The 17674-nt window shown below is 56.0% G+C and overlaps 1 protein-coding gene across 1 annotated transcript in view; it reads left to right on the top strand.

Annotated features, from left to right (window-relative positions):
* Positions 1–16425, top strand: part of LOC136005901 (hydrocephalus-inducing protein-like) — a gene marked incomplete at its 5' end in the record, with an annotated part of 42297 nt that extends 25872 nt beyond the window's left edge. Inside the window, 15 exons of the mRNA XM_065663792.1 lie at positions 1761–1904; positions 3585–3728; positions 4462–4775; positions 6716–6755; positions 7465–7674; positions 8541–8678; positions 9446–9623; positions 10083–10213; positions 10944–11077; positions 11966–12102; positions 12951–13078; positions 13166–13357; positions 13753–13902; positions 14640–14804; positions 16312–16425. Of these exons, the coding sequence (XP_065519864.1) occupies positions 1761–1904; positions 3585–3728; positions 4462–4775; positions 6716–6755; positions 7465–7674; positions 8541–8678; positions 9446–9623; positions 10083–10213; positions 10944–11077; positions 11966–12102; positions 12951–13078; positions 13166–13357; positions 13753–13902; positions 14640–14804; positions 16312–16425 (2319 nt within the window). The remainder of the gene's footprint in view (positions 1–1760; positions 1905–3584; positions 3729–4461; positions 4776–6715; positions 6756–7464; positions 7675–8540; positions 8679–9445; positions 9624–10082; positions 10214–10943; positions 11078–11965; positions 12103–12950; positions 13079–13165; positions 13358–13752; positions 13903–14639; positions 14805–16311) is intronic.
* Positions 16426–17674: the final 1249 nt, after the last annotated feature.

A 17674-nucleotide genomic window follows, 5' to 3' on the forward strand; every position in this document is an offset into this window, starting at 1 on the left:
ACTTGCCCTGTTTGAGTTTAAGTCCATTACCCCTTGTCCTGTTGCTGCAGTCCCTGAGAAGAGTCCGTGTCCGGCATCCTTGTAGGCCCCGTTCAGCTAGTGGAAGGCTGCTCTGAGGTCTCCCCGCGGTTTCTCTTCTCCAGGCTGAGCAGCCCCAGTTTTCTCAGCTGGCCTTAAAGTTAGAGGTAGACTGGGAGCCCAGGCAGAAAGTAACTAAAGAAATGGGCAGTTGTCTGTGTGGGGAAGCAGCGAGTGAAACAAAACACCCAGGAAGGTAGGGAGTGTCTGGGAGCAGCATTGATTTTCCTCTGTAGACAGACACGGGCCGGGAGCTTGTCCGGCCCGGAGACCGGGACGAGAGAAATGAACCCAGTGTGCCAGCTCTAATGATCCGAATGATGTCCGTCCACATGGGAAAGTGTTCCAGGGATCATTAGAACTGAGAGCTTGACTTGTGTCAGTATTCCCATCAGCGCTCGCCCCGCTCCCTCAGCCAGCCCCCGTGTGCCGAGGGCAGGCAGGTCTTGCAGCACCCTTGGGTTGCAGCTCAGAGGGGCAGATTTCAGCAGGGTCACTGAGTGTTCTCCTCCCTGGACCCTTCTCTCCGGGGGAAATCCAGCTCTGCAGAGGAGCTGCCGTCTGACCCCGGTGTGCCTTCCCTGGCTCCAGGAGCACTGGGCACAAGTGTTTAAGTGAATGGGGAATAAATGTGCATTAAGCTCCTGCTGCTGCTAGAGTTTGAGAGGTGTTTTAAAGGATTGCCTGAGTGGTAGCTTGAGGAAGACTTGATCCCTCAGCTGGTTGACTCCGATGGGACTGTCCGTGTGCAGTCCTGAGCCCATGAGGCTTTGCTGAAGAGGGAAGAAGGAACCAGAAGGGAAATGGTCAGGCCACTGGTGAGGGTGCCTTCCTGGAAAGCCAAATGGGCATCTGTGAGCTCAGCTGTGGCTACCTGGCTCGTGCAGTCCAAGCCAAGAGCCTGGGACTGGGTCTTCCACCTTCCCTAGTTCTCGAGAACTTCATACTCTTGAGGCTGGTTAGAAGCCCAAGACCCTGTGGTGCACGTGCAGCACAGGTGATTCTGACGTCTTTAGGCTCTGAGGAGGAGTTGGGTTGTGGTGGTCTATCAGATGGAAGAGAGAGGAAAAAAGGGAGGAATGTGGGGAAGTGAAACCATGAGGAGGAATCAGGAAAAGTCTTGGATGTAAGAGCATCCAGCTTAAGTAGAGGGTTTTCATGCCAGGTTGAAGACATCTCTTTCCTGGGGAGGTTTGTTTTACAGGCAGGTCTAGGGGGACACAGTACATCCTAGGAAGGCAGGCTGTCTGTTTGGGGTTTTCCCAGGGATCCTTTCCACTAAACTTGCAAGGGAGGATTTGCTGGCATTGATCCTTCTATCCCCTGTTTCCCTTCATACAGTCTGGTTTGTTTTTTTTTAATGAGTTCCTACAGTTTTCGGTAAGCATTTTGTTTGGCAGTGGGACAAAGCAAAGCAATAACCGTTTGGGCAGGGATTGTTCTGAGAGCTGTAGGCAGCACAAGACTCCTGAGGGCCTTTTGTGGTGGTTGGGTTGTAACACGAGGGACGCGTGAGTGCAGAACAAAGAGGATGCAGCTTATAAAGAAGAGAGGGCTCCTGAGGAGACCAATGGCTGTAACTTCATGCAGTAATGGGGCGTGTGGGTGGGCGGCTCAAAGATGCAGTGTGTTTTGTGGACACCCTGATAACACCCGCTGGGGGCCGTGTGGCTCGCATGCAGGTGGTGAAGGAGAAGCTGCTGTGTCACGCCATCGTGGGCAAGGAGGGAGTGAAGAATCTGATCGTGCAGGTGGACGTCACGTGCGAGTTCATTGCTCCTGCTCTGCAAATATCCAGCAGAGAAATCACTTTCCGGGTGGAGAAGGTGAGTCTCTGCATTGCATCCTGGCACTGACTGGTGTGGCTGGGGTGTGCCTGTGTCCTAAGGAGGAAGTTCTCCAAGTCCACAGAGCTTTGAGTGTTGACTTGAGCCAGGCCCAGCTTTTGTCATGAATGCCGAGATCATTATTTCACCCCTGTGGGGCTAGGGACAGTCTCCGCAGCTCTATTCTGCCCTTCTCGAGGTGGAGACAGAATTGAGCTGCTGAGCCAAGGGCACGGGCTGAGATGTGGGACCCGTGAGAGCAGCGTGGGCTTTGGAAGAGCCACTTGCTGTGCTGGGGCTGCAGGTGGAGAGCAGATCCCTCCTCACCCTCCCTGAGGTGGTGGTGAGAGGAGTGAGGATGCTACTAGAGATGAGGCTGTTCTCTAAGTTGAGCCAGGTAGAACTGAGATTACAGCTGCTCTGGCGAGGGGGAGCATGCCCCCCTCTAGAGAGACGCCAGTGTCTGTAGTCAGGGTTTTGAGGATCTTCCAAGGTGTGGTGATGTCCGAGCAGCGATCGTGTAGGGAAGCTGAGAAAAGCTGAGATTCCTGTCAACTCCTCAAGCTGATGAGGAAAAACTGGCATCTCTTGCGCCTCTTTGCCTTCCCTGCCGTCGGTATGGGTGCTGCCTCTTTGCCTTTCCCAAGCCTCACCTTCTTCAAAGGACCCACGAGTGCCCTTCAGCTGCAGCGATGAGAGCACCAGTGCAACGTGTGTGCCCTTTAGTGTCTGGATCCCGACTCCTGCATCACCTTTCCCCGTCGCGTGAGGTGTCTGAAAAAGAGCAGATAGCTCATGATTTAGTTTCTGCGGTTTCAGGTCTCTCCTCCACTTCCCAGGCTTCCAGAGAAGCACAAATCCTGTGAGCAGGCGGTTCACATCTTATCAGAAGCTTTTCAGCTCCCCCTGATGTCTGCCTGTGGTCTGCTTGATGCCACATGCTCCCATGTGTTGCGTGCTGCGACACTGCAGGAGTTGGATGCCAATGCATCCACAATTAGTTTCCCAAAGACTGTCTAGTTTAGATAAACCATGCAGGAAGCGCGGAGCAATGCATGGACAGGAGGAAAAGGCTTAGGCTGAGCTTAGCTTTGAGGCTGCAACATCTTGTCAGTGGAGCAGGGGCAGCAGGTTGCGGCCAGACTGTTGAGGTTTGGAGCTGTCTGCATGTGCCCGTGAATGTTCAAAGCTGACCTCGGGCTGCTGCAGGCTGTCCGCTGCAGGCCATATCCTGCTTGCTTGCCTGCCTCCTCTGAGCAGCATCACTGCCTTGCGGGCCTGGCAGAGCTGATAAGGTGGTAAGAAACTACTGTATGGGAGTGGAAATGGCCTTGTGCCTTGTGCCTGTGTGTGCTCTCTGGGCAGGAGAGGACACACAACTGGAGCCAGAGTGGGTTCACTTTCTTTTTTGGATCTTGCTGAAGCAGCTGCCTCCTCTGGGGGGCTGCTCCCTCATCTGTACGCGAGACTGTTTCCCTGTCCCCTGGGGAAGGCTGTGGGTTCTAAATGCGAAAGCGTCTGCTAGAGTTGGAGGACAAACTTTGCAGAGGGGTAGAAACCAATCAAAAGAGTAAATAGAGATGGATGCACTTTTGGGGTTGGAAAATTTGAAATGCGTCTGAAGGGGAGGAGGTCCATGGCCACTTCAAGGTCATTTTTTCTTGTCTCCTGTTTCTGTAGCACCCCGGTGATGTCCTGGCTGTGATGTACAAGCCTCTCTCTGTAAAGAACATGTGCTCGCTGCCCCTCAGCGTGGTCCTTGCCTTAGAGCAGCCCTTCTCCATCTGCACTGCGGACCAGCAGCCTCTCCCTGCAGATGCTCAGGTGAGCAGCCCCGGACTTTGTTGCTGCTGGGCTTTGAAGAGGGATGAACGTGGTGGTGTGTCTCTGTTGGGAGGTCCTCCATGATGGAAGTGTGTTCTGTAGAGTCTGCAGTAAAGTGGCCCAAGCTAAATCAGATGTGAAACGAGCTGCTGAAGGAAACAGAATGCCATCTGAATGGGGAAGAGACCTCCTGGCTTGAAGACAGGGGGAGGAGGGAGCAGGCACCCAGCTGTGGGCAAGCTGTAGGAAAGGTGTCTGCTGGAAGGCATGCCAGCTCTCCAGCAGCCATCCTCAGATAAGCTGGGGAACAGCTTGCTGTCTTTGAGGGCAGCCCTGCCTTTGGGAAGGCTGAGGTAGGCTTCTCCAGCTGCTGTCTGGCTCCTGCCCTGGTGTGTGCGGAAGGTGTTGGGCATGGGCTCTGCAGTGCACGTGTTGTCAGAGGTGCAGCCACCGCTGTGCTGCAGGCTAAAGGAGTTCCTCCAGAGTGAGGGCGAAGGCCTGGGTGCCAGAGTGCTGCTTTGGTTGTGTTTAGCAGGTGGCTTCTGCGGCTCCAGAATTCAGGAGACCAACGTGGATTTCCTCTTGTATTGGTGCAGAGCACAGAACCGTGAGCCTCAGGCAGCTTCAGAAAAAAGTGCGGTGCTTGGTCAGACAGCGTGAAGAAAATGAAGGATGAAGCCAGAAGCCCGTGTTGGGGTCACACGTTGAACATTTTCTCTTCATCTCCTTGCAGCCCATGAAGCTGAGGACAGGGGAGGAACTTCAACTCTGCATCGGATTTAACCCTGCTTATGAGGAGGATTTGCTTATCCGGGCAGCGGAGAAGGCTCTGAAGATCAAGTTCCTGGAGCATCCTCACGAAGAGCAGGTCACCGTCCGGGGAGAAGTCTGCTTCCCGAATCTCCAGATCCAGAGCACGGCCGTGGACTTTGGCTGCATCTTGAATGACAGCAAGGATGTGCGTTACATGGAGATGACCAACTGCAGCCCACTGGTTGTCCAGTACCACTGGGCATTCCTGAAGGACAGCCAGGTGAACCCAGTGAGGTATGCGCACCTCTCCCTCTCCTGGAAGCTCTTCTTCCTGATATCCTGTTTGTGGTTTGCAAAGCCCGAGGCCATTTGCCTGATCTGCCAAATTGTTTTCAACCTTCCCTTGAGGAAATCACACCTCTGAGTTGTGCTCAGCCAAGGTGCTCAGGGAACAGGTGATCTCCACCGGCTTGATGCTGGGAAGGAGACAGCATTCTCCAGCCAGGCTGGGACTGTAGGACACTACTGACCCTTTTCACATAGCCATAAGCTGGAGTCCTGCTTTATCTCTGCAGCTGCAAAGCCATGCTTCGGCACTTGGAGAAGCGGATGTAGAAGGTGTCCTTCCCTGCTAAGCCCATCTGTTGTCATTTTGTACTAAGATCCTACCCAGGCACTGCCATCAGAGTGACACACTGCTGTCGCAGTCCCTTGCTCTGCTTTGCTGTAGGCCTGTATGGGTTCCTGGGGGCAGGAGGGCTGATGTAGAAAGCTGCTTTCTCAGATCTTCGTGGCCTGAGGCAAACAGCCCCTTGAAGTGCGTGTTCATCTCTTGAACTGCACGTCACATTCACAGGAGAGCTATGTAGAGTTTTAGTGAGGAATGGCAGGTTCTGCTGTGAATTTAGGTCCAGCTGTAGATGCTGGAGGGAGCCCTTGTATGGACATCCCTGGGAAGGAGGACCATGCAGTGGTGGTCTATGGTTTCCAAGGCCAAGAGCAAACTTGTAGTGGTGCTGAAGCACATCTAGAAGCACATTCCTAGTGTTCCTTCTGCTGCGGCTTCTCTGCATAGCACAAAAGTCTGCTCTGGGCAGTTTGAAGGACGGTAGCAAATGGTTTTCCGTAATGCCCTAGGAAACGCAGCAAAGTTCACCACGTGGCACTGAAGCGCTGTTATTACAAACAAGGGAAACGATCAAGAAGCAGCTGTGTGAAGGGAATTGGGATCTGACTCGGAGGAGGTGACCTCTTGGGAACTGGAGATGAGCTGTGGCTATTAGGAGGGCTTGGGGGAGACGACCAGGGCACTGGGGCACTCCGGGGCGCTCAGCAGACACCATGGGATGCTGTGTGCCAGAGCTGGAAATGAAGATGGTCTCCAAGGTGTTACCACCAAACACTCAAAGTGTTCATTAGGAGCCTGCAGAAGGGCAGCGTGTCAGATGTTATTTCTGGTCCACACTAAGCACTGTTGGTATTCTGAATCATCAGCTCTAACTCAGTCTGACATGGAGGGAATCAAGCATCAGGTCTCATGAAGGGGAGATCAAAGACTGGAACTTTCCCTACCTGGGACCTTGCTGGAGCTGGTCATCAGAGACTCCCAGGATCAGTCGCGCACGTTTATTTTGGTCAGGAGAGAAAAACGCTGTTTCTCTGCCTCAACAAGACTTTGTGTGTTTACATTTTTTTCTTTCTAATTGTCCAGCCCGTTCTTTCCTCCTTGCTCTTTGGTCATTGCTGCTACCTGGGGCAGAGTGATCATATGAGCAACACAATCCAACTGTTGCTGTGTGGCTGGACATAGGCAGTGTAGACCAACGTGTGCCCTTTCTCTGACTTCTGAGGCACAAATCTCTCGTGGTTACTCTTGTTGTAGACCCACGTGGTTAGAGACAGACTAACCCTAAGCCTCAGCCCTTGGACCTCTGAGAGCTCAAAGCTGAGCTAAGCCTTTGCACCAAGGTGTTTTCTCCAGTGACGGAATGGATCTTCAGAATCACGCAGCAGGAGATAGCAGATCTGGAGGCAAGCAGTTGCCAGCTGCCTGCAGCGCTGCTATGGCAGTTTCATTGCCAGGCGTTGACCTGCTCCATCCCAGTTTTGGAGCTCATTGCTGAGCTCACACCACTGATGCCCCCGCAGGGGCCCCATCGTGCCGAGGAGCTGCTGTGCAGACTTCCCTCCCTCCCACTGCAAGGTCCCTGAGCAAAGGTCTGTTCTTTTTCCAGGTTCATGGAGACAGAGCCCCTCGCCTTGGGTGTGGAGGAGGTAAGTGGGAATCGGTCTCACTTCCACATTTCCAGTGTAGCAAGCAGTTACATACTCCCACTCCCACTGGTGTCCTGGGTGCTGCTCCCAGAGTGGCCTCATGTCATAACAAGCGCATCGCTGGTCATTGGAGAGGCCACATGGGAGGTGTTAATAGGGCTGGTCAAGAACACTCCTTGTGCGGCAGCTATGGAGGACTTTATCCATCTTGGTCCTCATCTAGTGGTGGGTAGGAAATTCCTGCAGCAGCATTTGCTGCGGCAGCATTTGCTGCGGCAGCAGTTGCTGCAGCATCTGGAGAGAGCAGGATGTGAATCAGAGACAGGGAAAAGCATGAGGAGTGCGAGGAGCTGGGCTGGATCCTGCCCCCGGCTCCACAGGCTCTCAGCTCCCAGTCTCGTGTTCTTCTGAGGGCAGGAAAAGGTGTTTTTGAAGGCAAGTTCTGCAGCAGAGAGAATTTCTTGCTGCCAGGAGACACCACAAATGAATGTAGTGTATTAGCTACTGCATTAATTGGGACTGTGGGAGAAGGTTTTCCCCATGGTTTCTCCGTTGGTGAGTGGAACGGCTGCAGTGTGAGATGAGGATGATGTTGCCTGTGTTTGAGGAAGAGGCCCCTGCAGCCACGTCTGTCCTTTGGCCCAAGCTGAGGCTGCTCTCCTGCATCAGTCCCGTGCTCCACGTGTGGATCTCTCCTCCCTGCCTGCAGGTTTTCGATATCCTGCCGCTGCACGGTGAGCTGCAGCCAGGCCAGAGCCAGCGCGTCTCCTTCTCCTTCTTCGGCCACGCCAACACCGTCAGCCAGGTCACGGCGCTGTGCAGGGTGGAGGGAGGCCCGAGCTACGAGGTGGCTCTGCGTGGGGAGGCCTCGCGCATCAGCTACCTCCTGGACACCACCGAGATCGACTGCGGGCTGCAGGTACCGCACGCTGCTCTTGTCAGTGCTCCTTGCCTCCAAGCATGACCGGTGGGCTGCTGCCCACCCGGGTCCAGGGCTCTCCCCCCTTCCCAGCTGCTTCGCTGGCTCTGTGGCTTGGAAGTCCAGTGTTTGGGGGATACCTCCAAGCTGGCGTTTAATGACCATCTCCACCCCAGCCCAGCCCAAAGCTGGGAATCCCTCCTCTAACTAACGCTGCCTCCTGGGGCAGGCAGGATCCCAGTGGTGATCTGCAGAGGGATGTGTCCCTGAGACATCCATCCGCTGATCTGCTCCTAAAGCCCAAATGAGGTGCTCTCTTTTAATGCTCCTGATTCATCAACCAAGGAGGCAGCTGACCTGGGCTTCCAGTCACCGTAGCCGGATAGAATGTCCCCGAATAACCCTCACTGTACTTCTTTCCGGTTACAACCCCCACAGCTGTTTCCAGCTGTTGGCCCTGTGTGCGTTGCCCTCTCTCCCTCCGTTTTGGCTTGTGTTGTGCCCACAAATACTTGTGTGCAGGTGCCTTTTCTCCTGAAATGCCCCAATGCCTCCTCCTGTGTTTCAGCTTGCAGTTGGGTGACACCTTCAAGTGCAGAGAGCTTGTGTCCCCTACTTGCTTTATTACTGATCTTTCCATGGTTGCTATTGCACCTCTGCCACAAATAGCTGTTCCTGTGTAGGGCCCAGGAGTACCCTGTGGCCGCGGGCTGCCCAGGCTAACCCAGAGAGCCCAGTGCCCATCTCTGCTGTGCGCTCCCTGCTTCTGGGCTGTGTTCCTTTGCTTTCAACCCGATGGAAGAGGAATGAAATTCTTGGCAGCAGACATGTGCCTGTAACTTCCTGCTCTTCTGTCCTCTCCTCAGGTGTTTAACAAAGTCACGGAAGCAGCGCTGACCCTGCAAAACAGCGGGAAGCTGGGATTTGCCTTTGCGGTGCTGAGCCCCGGCACAGGCACTGCAGCCAACCCTCTGCCTGGCGTGCCCCTGGTCGTGCCCAGCAGGGTGAGTAGCACAAGGGCTTCACCCGGCCTGTGTCAGGCTGCCCAGGAGAGCGCTTTGGGGGAAAACAGGGGGAATGAACACACAAGCCCCGTCCAAAACCAGCCAGGAGAGACAGGGCTGTGAGCGACTGTTGCAGAGGCAGAGGAGGTCCATCGAGCAGAATCCTAACGGAGCCCCTGATTGTCCTTGGGCGCCGCTGGCTCTGCTGTCCTACAGCAAGCACCAGTGGGAGGCACGAGTGCTCCGGGAGCTCTTTGGAGCTGAGTGCTGAGCTCTCTGGTTGTGCCATCACTGGAGCATCACTCCATCACAGCTTGTCATCCTGCCTGGGTGTCTTAGAGCTGGAGCAGTGTTCCTGTCTTGGTGCCCTTTTGCGATGGGAAGAGGAAGCCAAAGGGCCAAGTGGCTTCCACCTTCCTCAGTGCCTGTCCGTCTGAGGGGTGACATGCTGATGTCCTCTCCTGCAAGCTGCTGCCAGGAGCTGCTGGCCCTGCTGGAAGCAGAGGCCCTTCTCCGTTCTTCCAGAGCAGCTGGTGAAAGAGCTTTGGTTTGTTGTGCCTGGCTCTGGCTAGCAGAGGGTAAACCCTGTGAGCAGAAGAGCAGTGAGACTCAGGCGTTTGGATACAGGAAAGCTGGAGGTGGTGATGTCTGATGTTTCCTTATGTATGAGAACCTGTCTTGTGTTCTCAGCGCGTCTGTCATGTGAGCCATCCCTCCACGGAATCCTCTTTGGTACACTGCGTCCCTCCCTCTTGTGTGCCCTGCAGGGTTACGTTGAACCTGGCAAGCAGCAAGTGCTGAAAGTGTATTACCTGCCAGGAGTGCCTGGAGTCTTCTGCAGGGCTTTCCAGATCCAACTGGGTCACCTGGAGCCAGAAAAAATCTCCCTGAAAGGAGAGGGGACCTTTCCCAGGATCCACTTGGACCTGCCCAGGAACATCAAAGGTGAACACTGCCTGTCTGCTCGGCTTTCCCCCATGCCATATGCCCACAGGGCAGCTCACAGGCACCTCCAGCAGGCCTGGAGGTTTCAGGGCTGTCAGACAAGGTCAGCCCTCTGGTTGCTTCTTTAGCCTCTGGCAGACGAGCCCATGTGGGCTTTGCCGCAGGAACCATCGTGCACAGCTTGCCAAGAGGTCTGGGAAGATGATGGCTGGGCAGAAAAGCTTGGGAAAGCTGTAATAGAGGCTGGCAGGGATTTTGACAGGGGTTGGGTTTGCATCACGCTGTGGGGCTGAGATGCTCCTGTGTGGCGAGAAAGACGGGTGGGGGTGAGAAGCAGCAGGATCTCCTTTCCCTACATTGCTGGAGCAGTTTGTGTCTGGGTGTCGGGGGAATGGGGCTTCCCGTCTTCCGTGGGATTTGTGCTGCCCCACTGCTATGGGTGGTGTCCTGTGCTTTCAGGCAACGCCAAATATGAGAAGATCCTCCTAAAGGCCAAAGAAAAGCTGGACAAAGGCAGCCAGAGAGAAGAGGCCATTGCTCTGGGGGAGGCTGTGGCAGCCGAGCCCCGCGTGGACGACTCGGGCACCGTGGTGAGTAGAGCTGCTGCCCTGTCCCGCACGTGCCACCCTCCTGCGAGACACTGGAGCCCCTGCGCCCCACGGCAGCTGCCCAGGGCCCTGCCGGCACTGGGCACCTCCCTGCACACCCCTGGCCACGGAGTGTGTCAGCTCAGCGTGCCCCTTGGGCTGCCCACCTCTGGGAGTTGTCCCTCGTGGCGATGCGCCAGCTCCTGACTACCCCAGCCAGGGAGATGCTGAAAGCTGTGCTGGGGCAGTTGGGTTTCTGGTGCTCTGAAGGACACACAGGGCGGTGCTGGGGGGTTTGTTGCTCACCGGCCAAGCCCTGCCAGGTTTACAGAGCGTAAAGCAGCAGCCTGAATGCAGCCTGAGGCTGTGCTGTGTTCTGTATCTCCAGGAGGCTCCAGCTCTCTCATGGTTCCCTTTCCAGGAGAGCTTTTGTCCAGGCTGCTTTGGCACTCACTGGAGGCAGGGACATACTTGGAGCTTTGGAAGGTTTCTGGCTTGTTTGTGTGTCTGTCCAGATCAGCTTTGATAACTGGGCAGGCAGAGACACTGGAGTTCATTTCTGTGGGGATATGATCCTGCCTGAGAGAGCAGGAAGTGTCACAGACACCGATCAGTGAGACAGACTGACTCCGTCGCCCCTCTCAACAAGAGCAGGGTGGGATCCTCCACCCGAGACAAGCTTGTGCCTTGGGAAGGACCTTGGCTAACCAGCCCCTGTCTTTCCTTTCCTCAGTGGGATGCTCAGCTGCAGATGCAGATGGAGGAGATGCTGATTGAGGAACATGCCCTGGAGCAGCAGAAAGCTCTCGCCTCCCGTCCCCCGGAGGACACTGCCTTTCACCAGCGTGTACATCGGAGGCTTCTCAAGTTAGTAGGGACTCCTGTAGCCTGTCTCCAGGGGCCGCGAGGGTAACAGCCAGCAGTGCAGCCCTGCCCCTGAGAGCTCCTTGTGTCTCAGAGTTGGGAATAGCTGAAGACTTCAGAAAGGGCCTGATGCTGAGAGCTATGCCGTGCTCCCTGTGGGCAGCTCGGTGTCCTCACTTGCACAGTGCTACCCTGAGCTCTGGAGGTGCTCCACTCCCCACAGTTGCTGGGTTCTGTTCTCAGAGCTGAGGGGGTGCAGACCAGCAAGCCCTTGCAGACAGCACAGGCACCACCCCTGCTGACCAGCTGTGAAAGGGGCATCTCCAAGCCGGTGTCTTTGTGCCGAGAAGCAGACCCCACTAAGCAGGAAGAGCAGGGAATGGTCCAGATCCCTTATGTGCTTTTCCAAGTGGGATTGCCTGCAAAAAGACCTTCACAGCAATCTTGTAGTGTTGGTTACTGCACGCGATACTCTCAAGCGCTGCTTTGGGGACAGATCTGGCTGCAGAGCAGTGGAGGTATCCTCTGCAAGGAAATCCTGTGAGAAGGTCCTGAAGCAGTTTCAGGCTTGGGCCGGACACCAGCTTAGCAGTTTCATTGAGACCCGTGGAGACGCAGTGGACTTCTCTGCAATGGCTTTTCACAGCATAGGAACTGTGTCCAGTACCCGCTTTAAACTGACTCGAAGATCCCGTTGGTGGCTGATAAATCCTAGGCCCTGCACTCCCCATGACTTAGCCAAGTCTTATTACTGGGTGCTCAGGTCAGGCCTTGGGTTTCCTGGGCTTGGCTTGAGTTTTCACAGCAGTGGATACAGAATTATCCACTCCATTTGCTTCTCCACCCCACGCCATGCTGGGCTTTACAGAGTGTCCTTCCTCCTCCTTTCAGAGCTGAGCTGCCCGAATACGTCCTGGACCTTGGCTATGTCATTCCCGGTGACATCCACACACACATGGTGAAGCTCACCAACACCGGGCACTTCCCTGCATCTTTCAAGGCCGATGGATATGTCCTGTATAACACAGGTAACCAGTGGTAAAGAGGCTTCACGGGGGCTTGAAGGGGCTGTCTCTGCCACATCAGCTGGAGCCATTGGGCATGGGGAGATTTGAGTACTTCCTTGGGCAGCTTTTTCCTCCTTAGTACCCCTCTGGCCGGTGCCCTGTTCAAGAGCCTGAATTCTGTCGAGCAGTGCCCAGAGACCTGGTCTGCCTGTGGCTGCCCTAAAAAGTCATTGCAGGGGCCAGATGGGCTGATCAGCGTGATCGCCTCTCAGCATCTACTGCTCTTGGCTCCCGTGAGCACCATCGGAGTTTCTTTGTGCACTCTGAGGGTTTATGTTGCAGCCAGATGGACCCTCTGTGGTTCGGAAGTGCTTTGTTTAGAGTTCCTAGTGCCAGAGCACTTCTGCTCAGCCTTATTGAACGGCCTGTGGGATCCTGTGCCATATCGAAACAGGCTTCGCAAAGAGGCCTTGGGGTAAGGCTGCAGCTCCGTCACACGGGGACTGCTGTCTGTGACGGGTGGCCAGGCGTCTCTTCTAAGCCGCTGTCCAGGGAACACCACAGCATTTGGTATCTTAGTTGGAAATTGTCCTTTGGAGAGGTGTATGCGTCCTTCCCTGAGATGCCTGCTGAAGGAATTGCTGGAGCTCCTCAACCAATGTGGTTCGTTTTTACCCTGCAACCCCTGGATTCTGGCTGTGAAAATCCTTTTGCTTTGGGCAGTGACAAGGGGAGCAGAGCAGCTTCTCTGGAGATGGAAAGGGGTCTTTCACAGAGCTGCCAGCCAGGACACCCCTGTGGCCTTGCCGTGCTTCTGAGCCATTTCCTGTTGCTTGTGTATCTCAGCTGCTTGATTTTCCTGTGTTCAGGCTTCAGCGTGTGCCTGGACCTTGTGAAGCGCCTGCCCTGCTGTGAGACCAAGACATTTGAAGTGTGCTTTGACCCACAAAGTGCCAACGTGCCCCTGGGAAAGGTGGATGTGCTCCTGCCCATCAAGGTAGGCCAGCTTGTGGGGCAGGCAGCAGGTTGGGCACAGCAGCGAGTGTCAGCCGGGCTCTCAACTGGATGCTCTGTCCTTCTCTAGGTCAGAGGAGGCCCCACGTTCCAGGTCCGCCTGCGTGCCATTGTGGCTGAGCCGTCCCTCTGCCTCTCGAGGGACAGGCTGGAGTTCTCCTCTGTCCAGTGTGGGCAGTGGCAGGAAGAAACCATCCAGCTCCACAACACGTCCCAGGTCCCCTGTAAATGGTCCATGAGCATGAATGAGGCTGTTAAGGAGGTAAAGCACAGACAACGTGTAACACACAACTTCTCGGTTGGGTTTTCTTTGCCTCTCTTGGCTTTCCCGCCCCTCTGGCTGCCTGAGCACTTGGGCTGCAGCTCGCTTGAGGAAGCTTTTGAGGGTACAGAGCAAGGCTGGTTCACCTGGGCCTGCTCACTAGCTGACGCTTCACTTCTCTGCCATCTTCACCCATTCCTCCCCCTCCGAGGACACTGCCTCCCCATCTGCCTGCCCTGCCAACATGTTTGCCCTCCAGTTGTAGGCAGGGGTGGCCACGTCTGGGTGGGATGAAGGTGCTCCCTGCACCGTGCCAGCATCTCGGAGCACTGCAGGAACCGAGGGTCTGTCCTCGCAGACCAAGGAGACCTCACGCGACTGGTTTCTGTGCGCAGGTGGACAAACATCTGCCAGCGAGCGAGCATGACAAGCTGCGGGAGGAGATGAGGCCCGCGCCCTGTGGCTTTGAGGTGCTGCCCTCAGCTGGAACCCTCGCTCCAGGACAGCAGTGCCATGTCCAAGTCCGTTTTTCACCCACGGAAGAGGTGAGTTTGGTGGGTGTCACCCCCAGGAGGACTGTCAGGGCAGTGTGGTAAGGGGAGGCCAGCCCAGGGAGCGGGGAATGAGCTCTGCCTCCGCGTGGAGCTTTCTGCCAGCCCTGTGCCCACCGTTCCTCAGTTTCCCCTGCACGGTCCCATGCAGTTTGGGAGTCAGCTTAAATGGTGGAGCATTCCCAAAGGCAGTTTGCATGTGGCCACCGTGACTTGGAAACTGGCAGCGTGTGACAGGATGGACCCAAGTGCTTCCATGGCTGGGGACAGTCGCAGGGATCTTTCAATTGCTCGTGGAGATTTCAGCGTCTCGTGTCTAGCTTTGACCAGAGCCAAGCACTGAGCAGAGAAGACGATCCTTATTTCTGTCCAGTGAGAGCTCAGCTGCCTCTTTCACACAGCTGATGTTTGCCCGGTGCTGCAGCGCCAGGACTGTGTCTGAGAAAGCAGACTTTTCTCACGTGCGTTGCGCTCCCCCACGACTAGGTGAAAACCTCTGATAGGCTGTTTTAGATCCATCTGGTAGCCAACTGACCACTTACACTCCCCAGCAGGACTCACCGCAGTTACTCAGAGCCATGCAGATGCTGTAGCCCCTGCTCTAAGTAACTGCCTGGTTTGGGTTCAGCTTAGAGGTGCTGAGAAGACCCCTGACCCTGGGGCGATTGTTGCCTTGGAGGCGCTGTCACCTGGGGCTTCACGGAGGAGCTTTCTGTGCTGCTTCTTTGCAGAAGTGCTACCGGGGCGAGCTGCAGATCCAGATTTGCCAGAGCAGCCAACGCCTGCGGGTGCCGGTCTTGGGATGTGGTCTGGAGCCACGGCTGGAGTTGAGCCCCGCAGAGCTCGAGCTGGGACCGCTGCTGCCACAGAGCCATGGGGAAGAGGGGACAGTGGTGGTGAAGAACCCCTGTGGGGTTTACTCACTGGAGTTTGACCAGCAGCACCTTGCTGAGGAGCAGGTGAGGGGGAAGGTCTGTGCACGCTCCTGGAGATTCCCAGCGCTCCAGCATTCCCAGGCTTGTGCCAGGGAGACGGGGGCAGCGCGCAGGGCAAAGCCCGGTGGCATTCCAGGGTTAGCCGGCTCTGCTGGCAGGCTGTGGAGGGACTTGGATAATCCCTGCCACTGGGGGGAAAGAATATGGGAGGGGATGGCTCGTCTGGGGAGTCTGTTCACGTGGTGAAGGTCCAGAAACTCATGCTGTCTGTGGTTTCTCTTCCCTCTGTGCGCAGCTCCTACGGACACCTAAAGACGACAACAGCCACAACAGCTTGTTGCTGCCTCCGTGTGCCCCGGCTGAGAAGCTGACTGTTGAGGCCCAAGGAAGGGGCATAGAAATGAAGGTGAGATGAAATCTAAATGCTAAAAGTGCAGGTGGCAACCAGCATGGTTTTCTCATTTCCTCATCTCTTCCCCAGCCTACCATGGTTTGTGTTTCTGCCACGAGAATGGCAGAAAACCTCTTCTCCTTCTTTCCTTTGGCTTGATATCAATCCCTCCTGCCTCAGGTTGACGTTGTGCATCCACCAGGAAAGGTGGTGAAGCTAGGAAACATCTGCATTGGGCAGACGGTGAAGAAGATCGTCACCATAGCCAACAAGAGTGCAGGCCCTCTCGCCTTTAAGCTCAGAGTCACATCCACCGTGCCAGAGTTGCAGGAAGCTGGGGTAAGTGCCATTCCTTCTCTGCAGAGCACTTTAGCGTGCCTGCAGGGAGCGATGAGCTGCTGTGGGTGGGAGGTAGTAGCTAATGACAGCTGTGGGCTGCCCTGGCTGCCTGTGCCTGCCCCGTCCTCCCTGCTGGCACTGCTCTGCCAGCAGATGCTTGCAGTGTGAATGCTTCAGCTGAGCGGGGTGCCAGGACTCCCCGAGAGCCACAAGTGAGAAGGCGGCACAATTCCTCTAACCTGTTTTAGACGCATAGGTCAGGATGCAGCCACATATTTTAGATCTGGAAAGGCGAGGGAGGTGAATCTTGAAAGAGGGAGGGTTACAGCTCTGTTGGAACTTCCATGAAAGCTTTAGAAGGCAGAGGTGACCTCACCGTGACCAGGTGGACACATGGCAGAAAACACCTTTGGTATTACCTAGGAATGCCTACGAGGGAATGAGTGGGACTGGGTCAGTGTTGGTGCGGACAGAAGAGGAATTGGAAGCCTCTTCCCTGAGTCTGGTGAGGGAGGCTCCGCAGCTGGCTTGCCAGATGAAATAGTCTCCACTCATCTCTTCGGGTAGGTTCTGTGCTTGAAGCCCAGCAAGGAGCTAAAGCTGAAGGCCAGAGGAGACACCTGCAAAGTGGAGGTGACCTTCTCCCCGAAGCGCCGCATGCAGCCGTTCAGCGGGGAAGTGCTGCTGGAGTGCCGCGGGCTGGTGCGCTCCCTCTTTGCGGTGCGGGGCTCCTGCCAGGGCAGCCTCGTGAGCTTGGACCAGGACCAGCTCAGCTTTGGAGCCGTGGTACGGCAGAGCTACACGTGCCGGCGCGTCGTCATGCGGAACGCGGGCGACGCAGGAGTCAGGTAAAGCAGGACCCCCCCGCCTCTCTGAGGGCTGATTGCTTGGATGAGGGTTGTGAGGAGCCGTAGTGTGCCCAGATAGCTCCTCTCTGCTTCTCCATCCCGCTGGAGAGTCGTGCAGCCATGGCCGTGCAGTCAGGCCCTGGCAGTTAGCAAGGGGGTACGAGCAAAAGCTCATTTAGAGATGGGTGCAGTGGGTCCTGCCCAGCCTGAAGCCTTATTGCCAGGTGGCTCAGCATCAGGCCTGAGATGTGGTGGGAAAGCCCACCAGAGACGGAGAGCCTCATGCTGAGACTTACCCTGCCTTGACAGCTCCCCGTGGCTAATCCTTCTTTCCTGTCCTTGTGCTTTCCTTGGCAAGGTTTTTGTGGGACGTGGAGAGCTTCCAGCCGGACTTTGCTATCAGCCCCACAAAGGGTTACATCAGGCCAGGGGTGGATGTCCCCTTCGTTGTGACCTTCCGCCCCTCGAAGCTGAGCCAGGCTGTCCAGTACGAGGGGCTGCGGTGCTTCATCCCGGGCAGCGAGGCGCTCCGCCTTACGCTATCAGGATCCTGCGTGGAGGCCCCTGGCACCAGAGAGGTAACGCAGCAGGGACAGGATGGGCCCCTGGACCCCAGCATTTGCGCCACATCTCTGCCAGGGCAGGAACTGAAGGACACTTGCGAGCGCAGACTCGCTTGTGCCGGGGTATCCCAGAGAGAAAGTGCTGGGCAGGACTGCCAGAGTTCCTGAGCCCTGTCATTGCCTTTCTCCCCTGTTCGAGGTGTTGCTCCTCCAGTGAGCAGCTCGGTTGTCCTGGCTCTGCACTGTAGCACCCGTGCCGTGGGAGCACCCTGCCGGGCTCTCCTGAGACCCTCCCCACAGAGCCACCCCGCTGTATCCCAGCACTGCACCCGCAGCCACACTTCTCCCCCGTGCCGGGCCAGGGGAGGGCATTCAGCAGTAGGAAGGGGCAAGGCATCTGCATCCAGCCCCTGGGAGGGGGTAGCTTGGGAGCAGTTGGCTCTTGCTCCCAAAGAGAGCATGGAGCTCCTCTTCATCCTGCCCATGAAGGAAAGGGCTGTGTGGCTGCAGATCTGTCCTTGCACAGCAGTTTCCTTTCAGGACTCCCCTGAAGTTTCCTTTCACCCAGCATGCGAAAGGCTTGTTCTGCTCCCTTCTTCAAGAACAACCAGCTTGATTTACTCCAAAAGCTGTGGCCAAAGTGTAATTTTTGCATGTGACAAGGAAAAGCTGCTCCCCGTGCTCCAGGTC

The sequence above is a fragment of the Lathamus discolor genome, chromosome Z, assembly GCF_037157495.1.
Source record: "Lathamus discolor isolate bLatDis1 chromosome Z, bLatDis1.hap1, whole genome shotgun sequence".
Classification (NCBI taxonomy): Eukaryota; Metazoa; Chordata; class Aves; order Psittaciformes; family Psittacidae; genus Lathamus; species Lathamus discolor.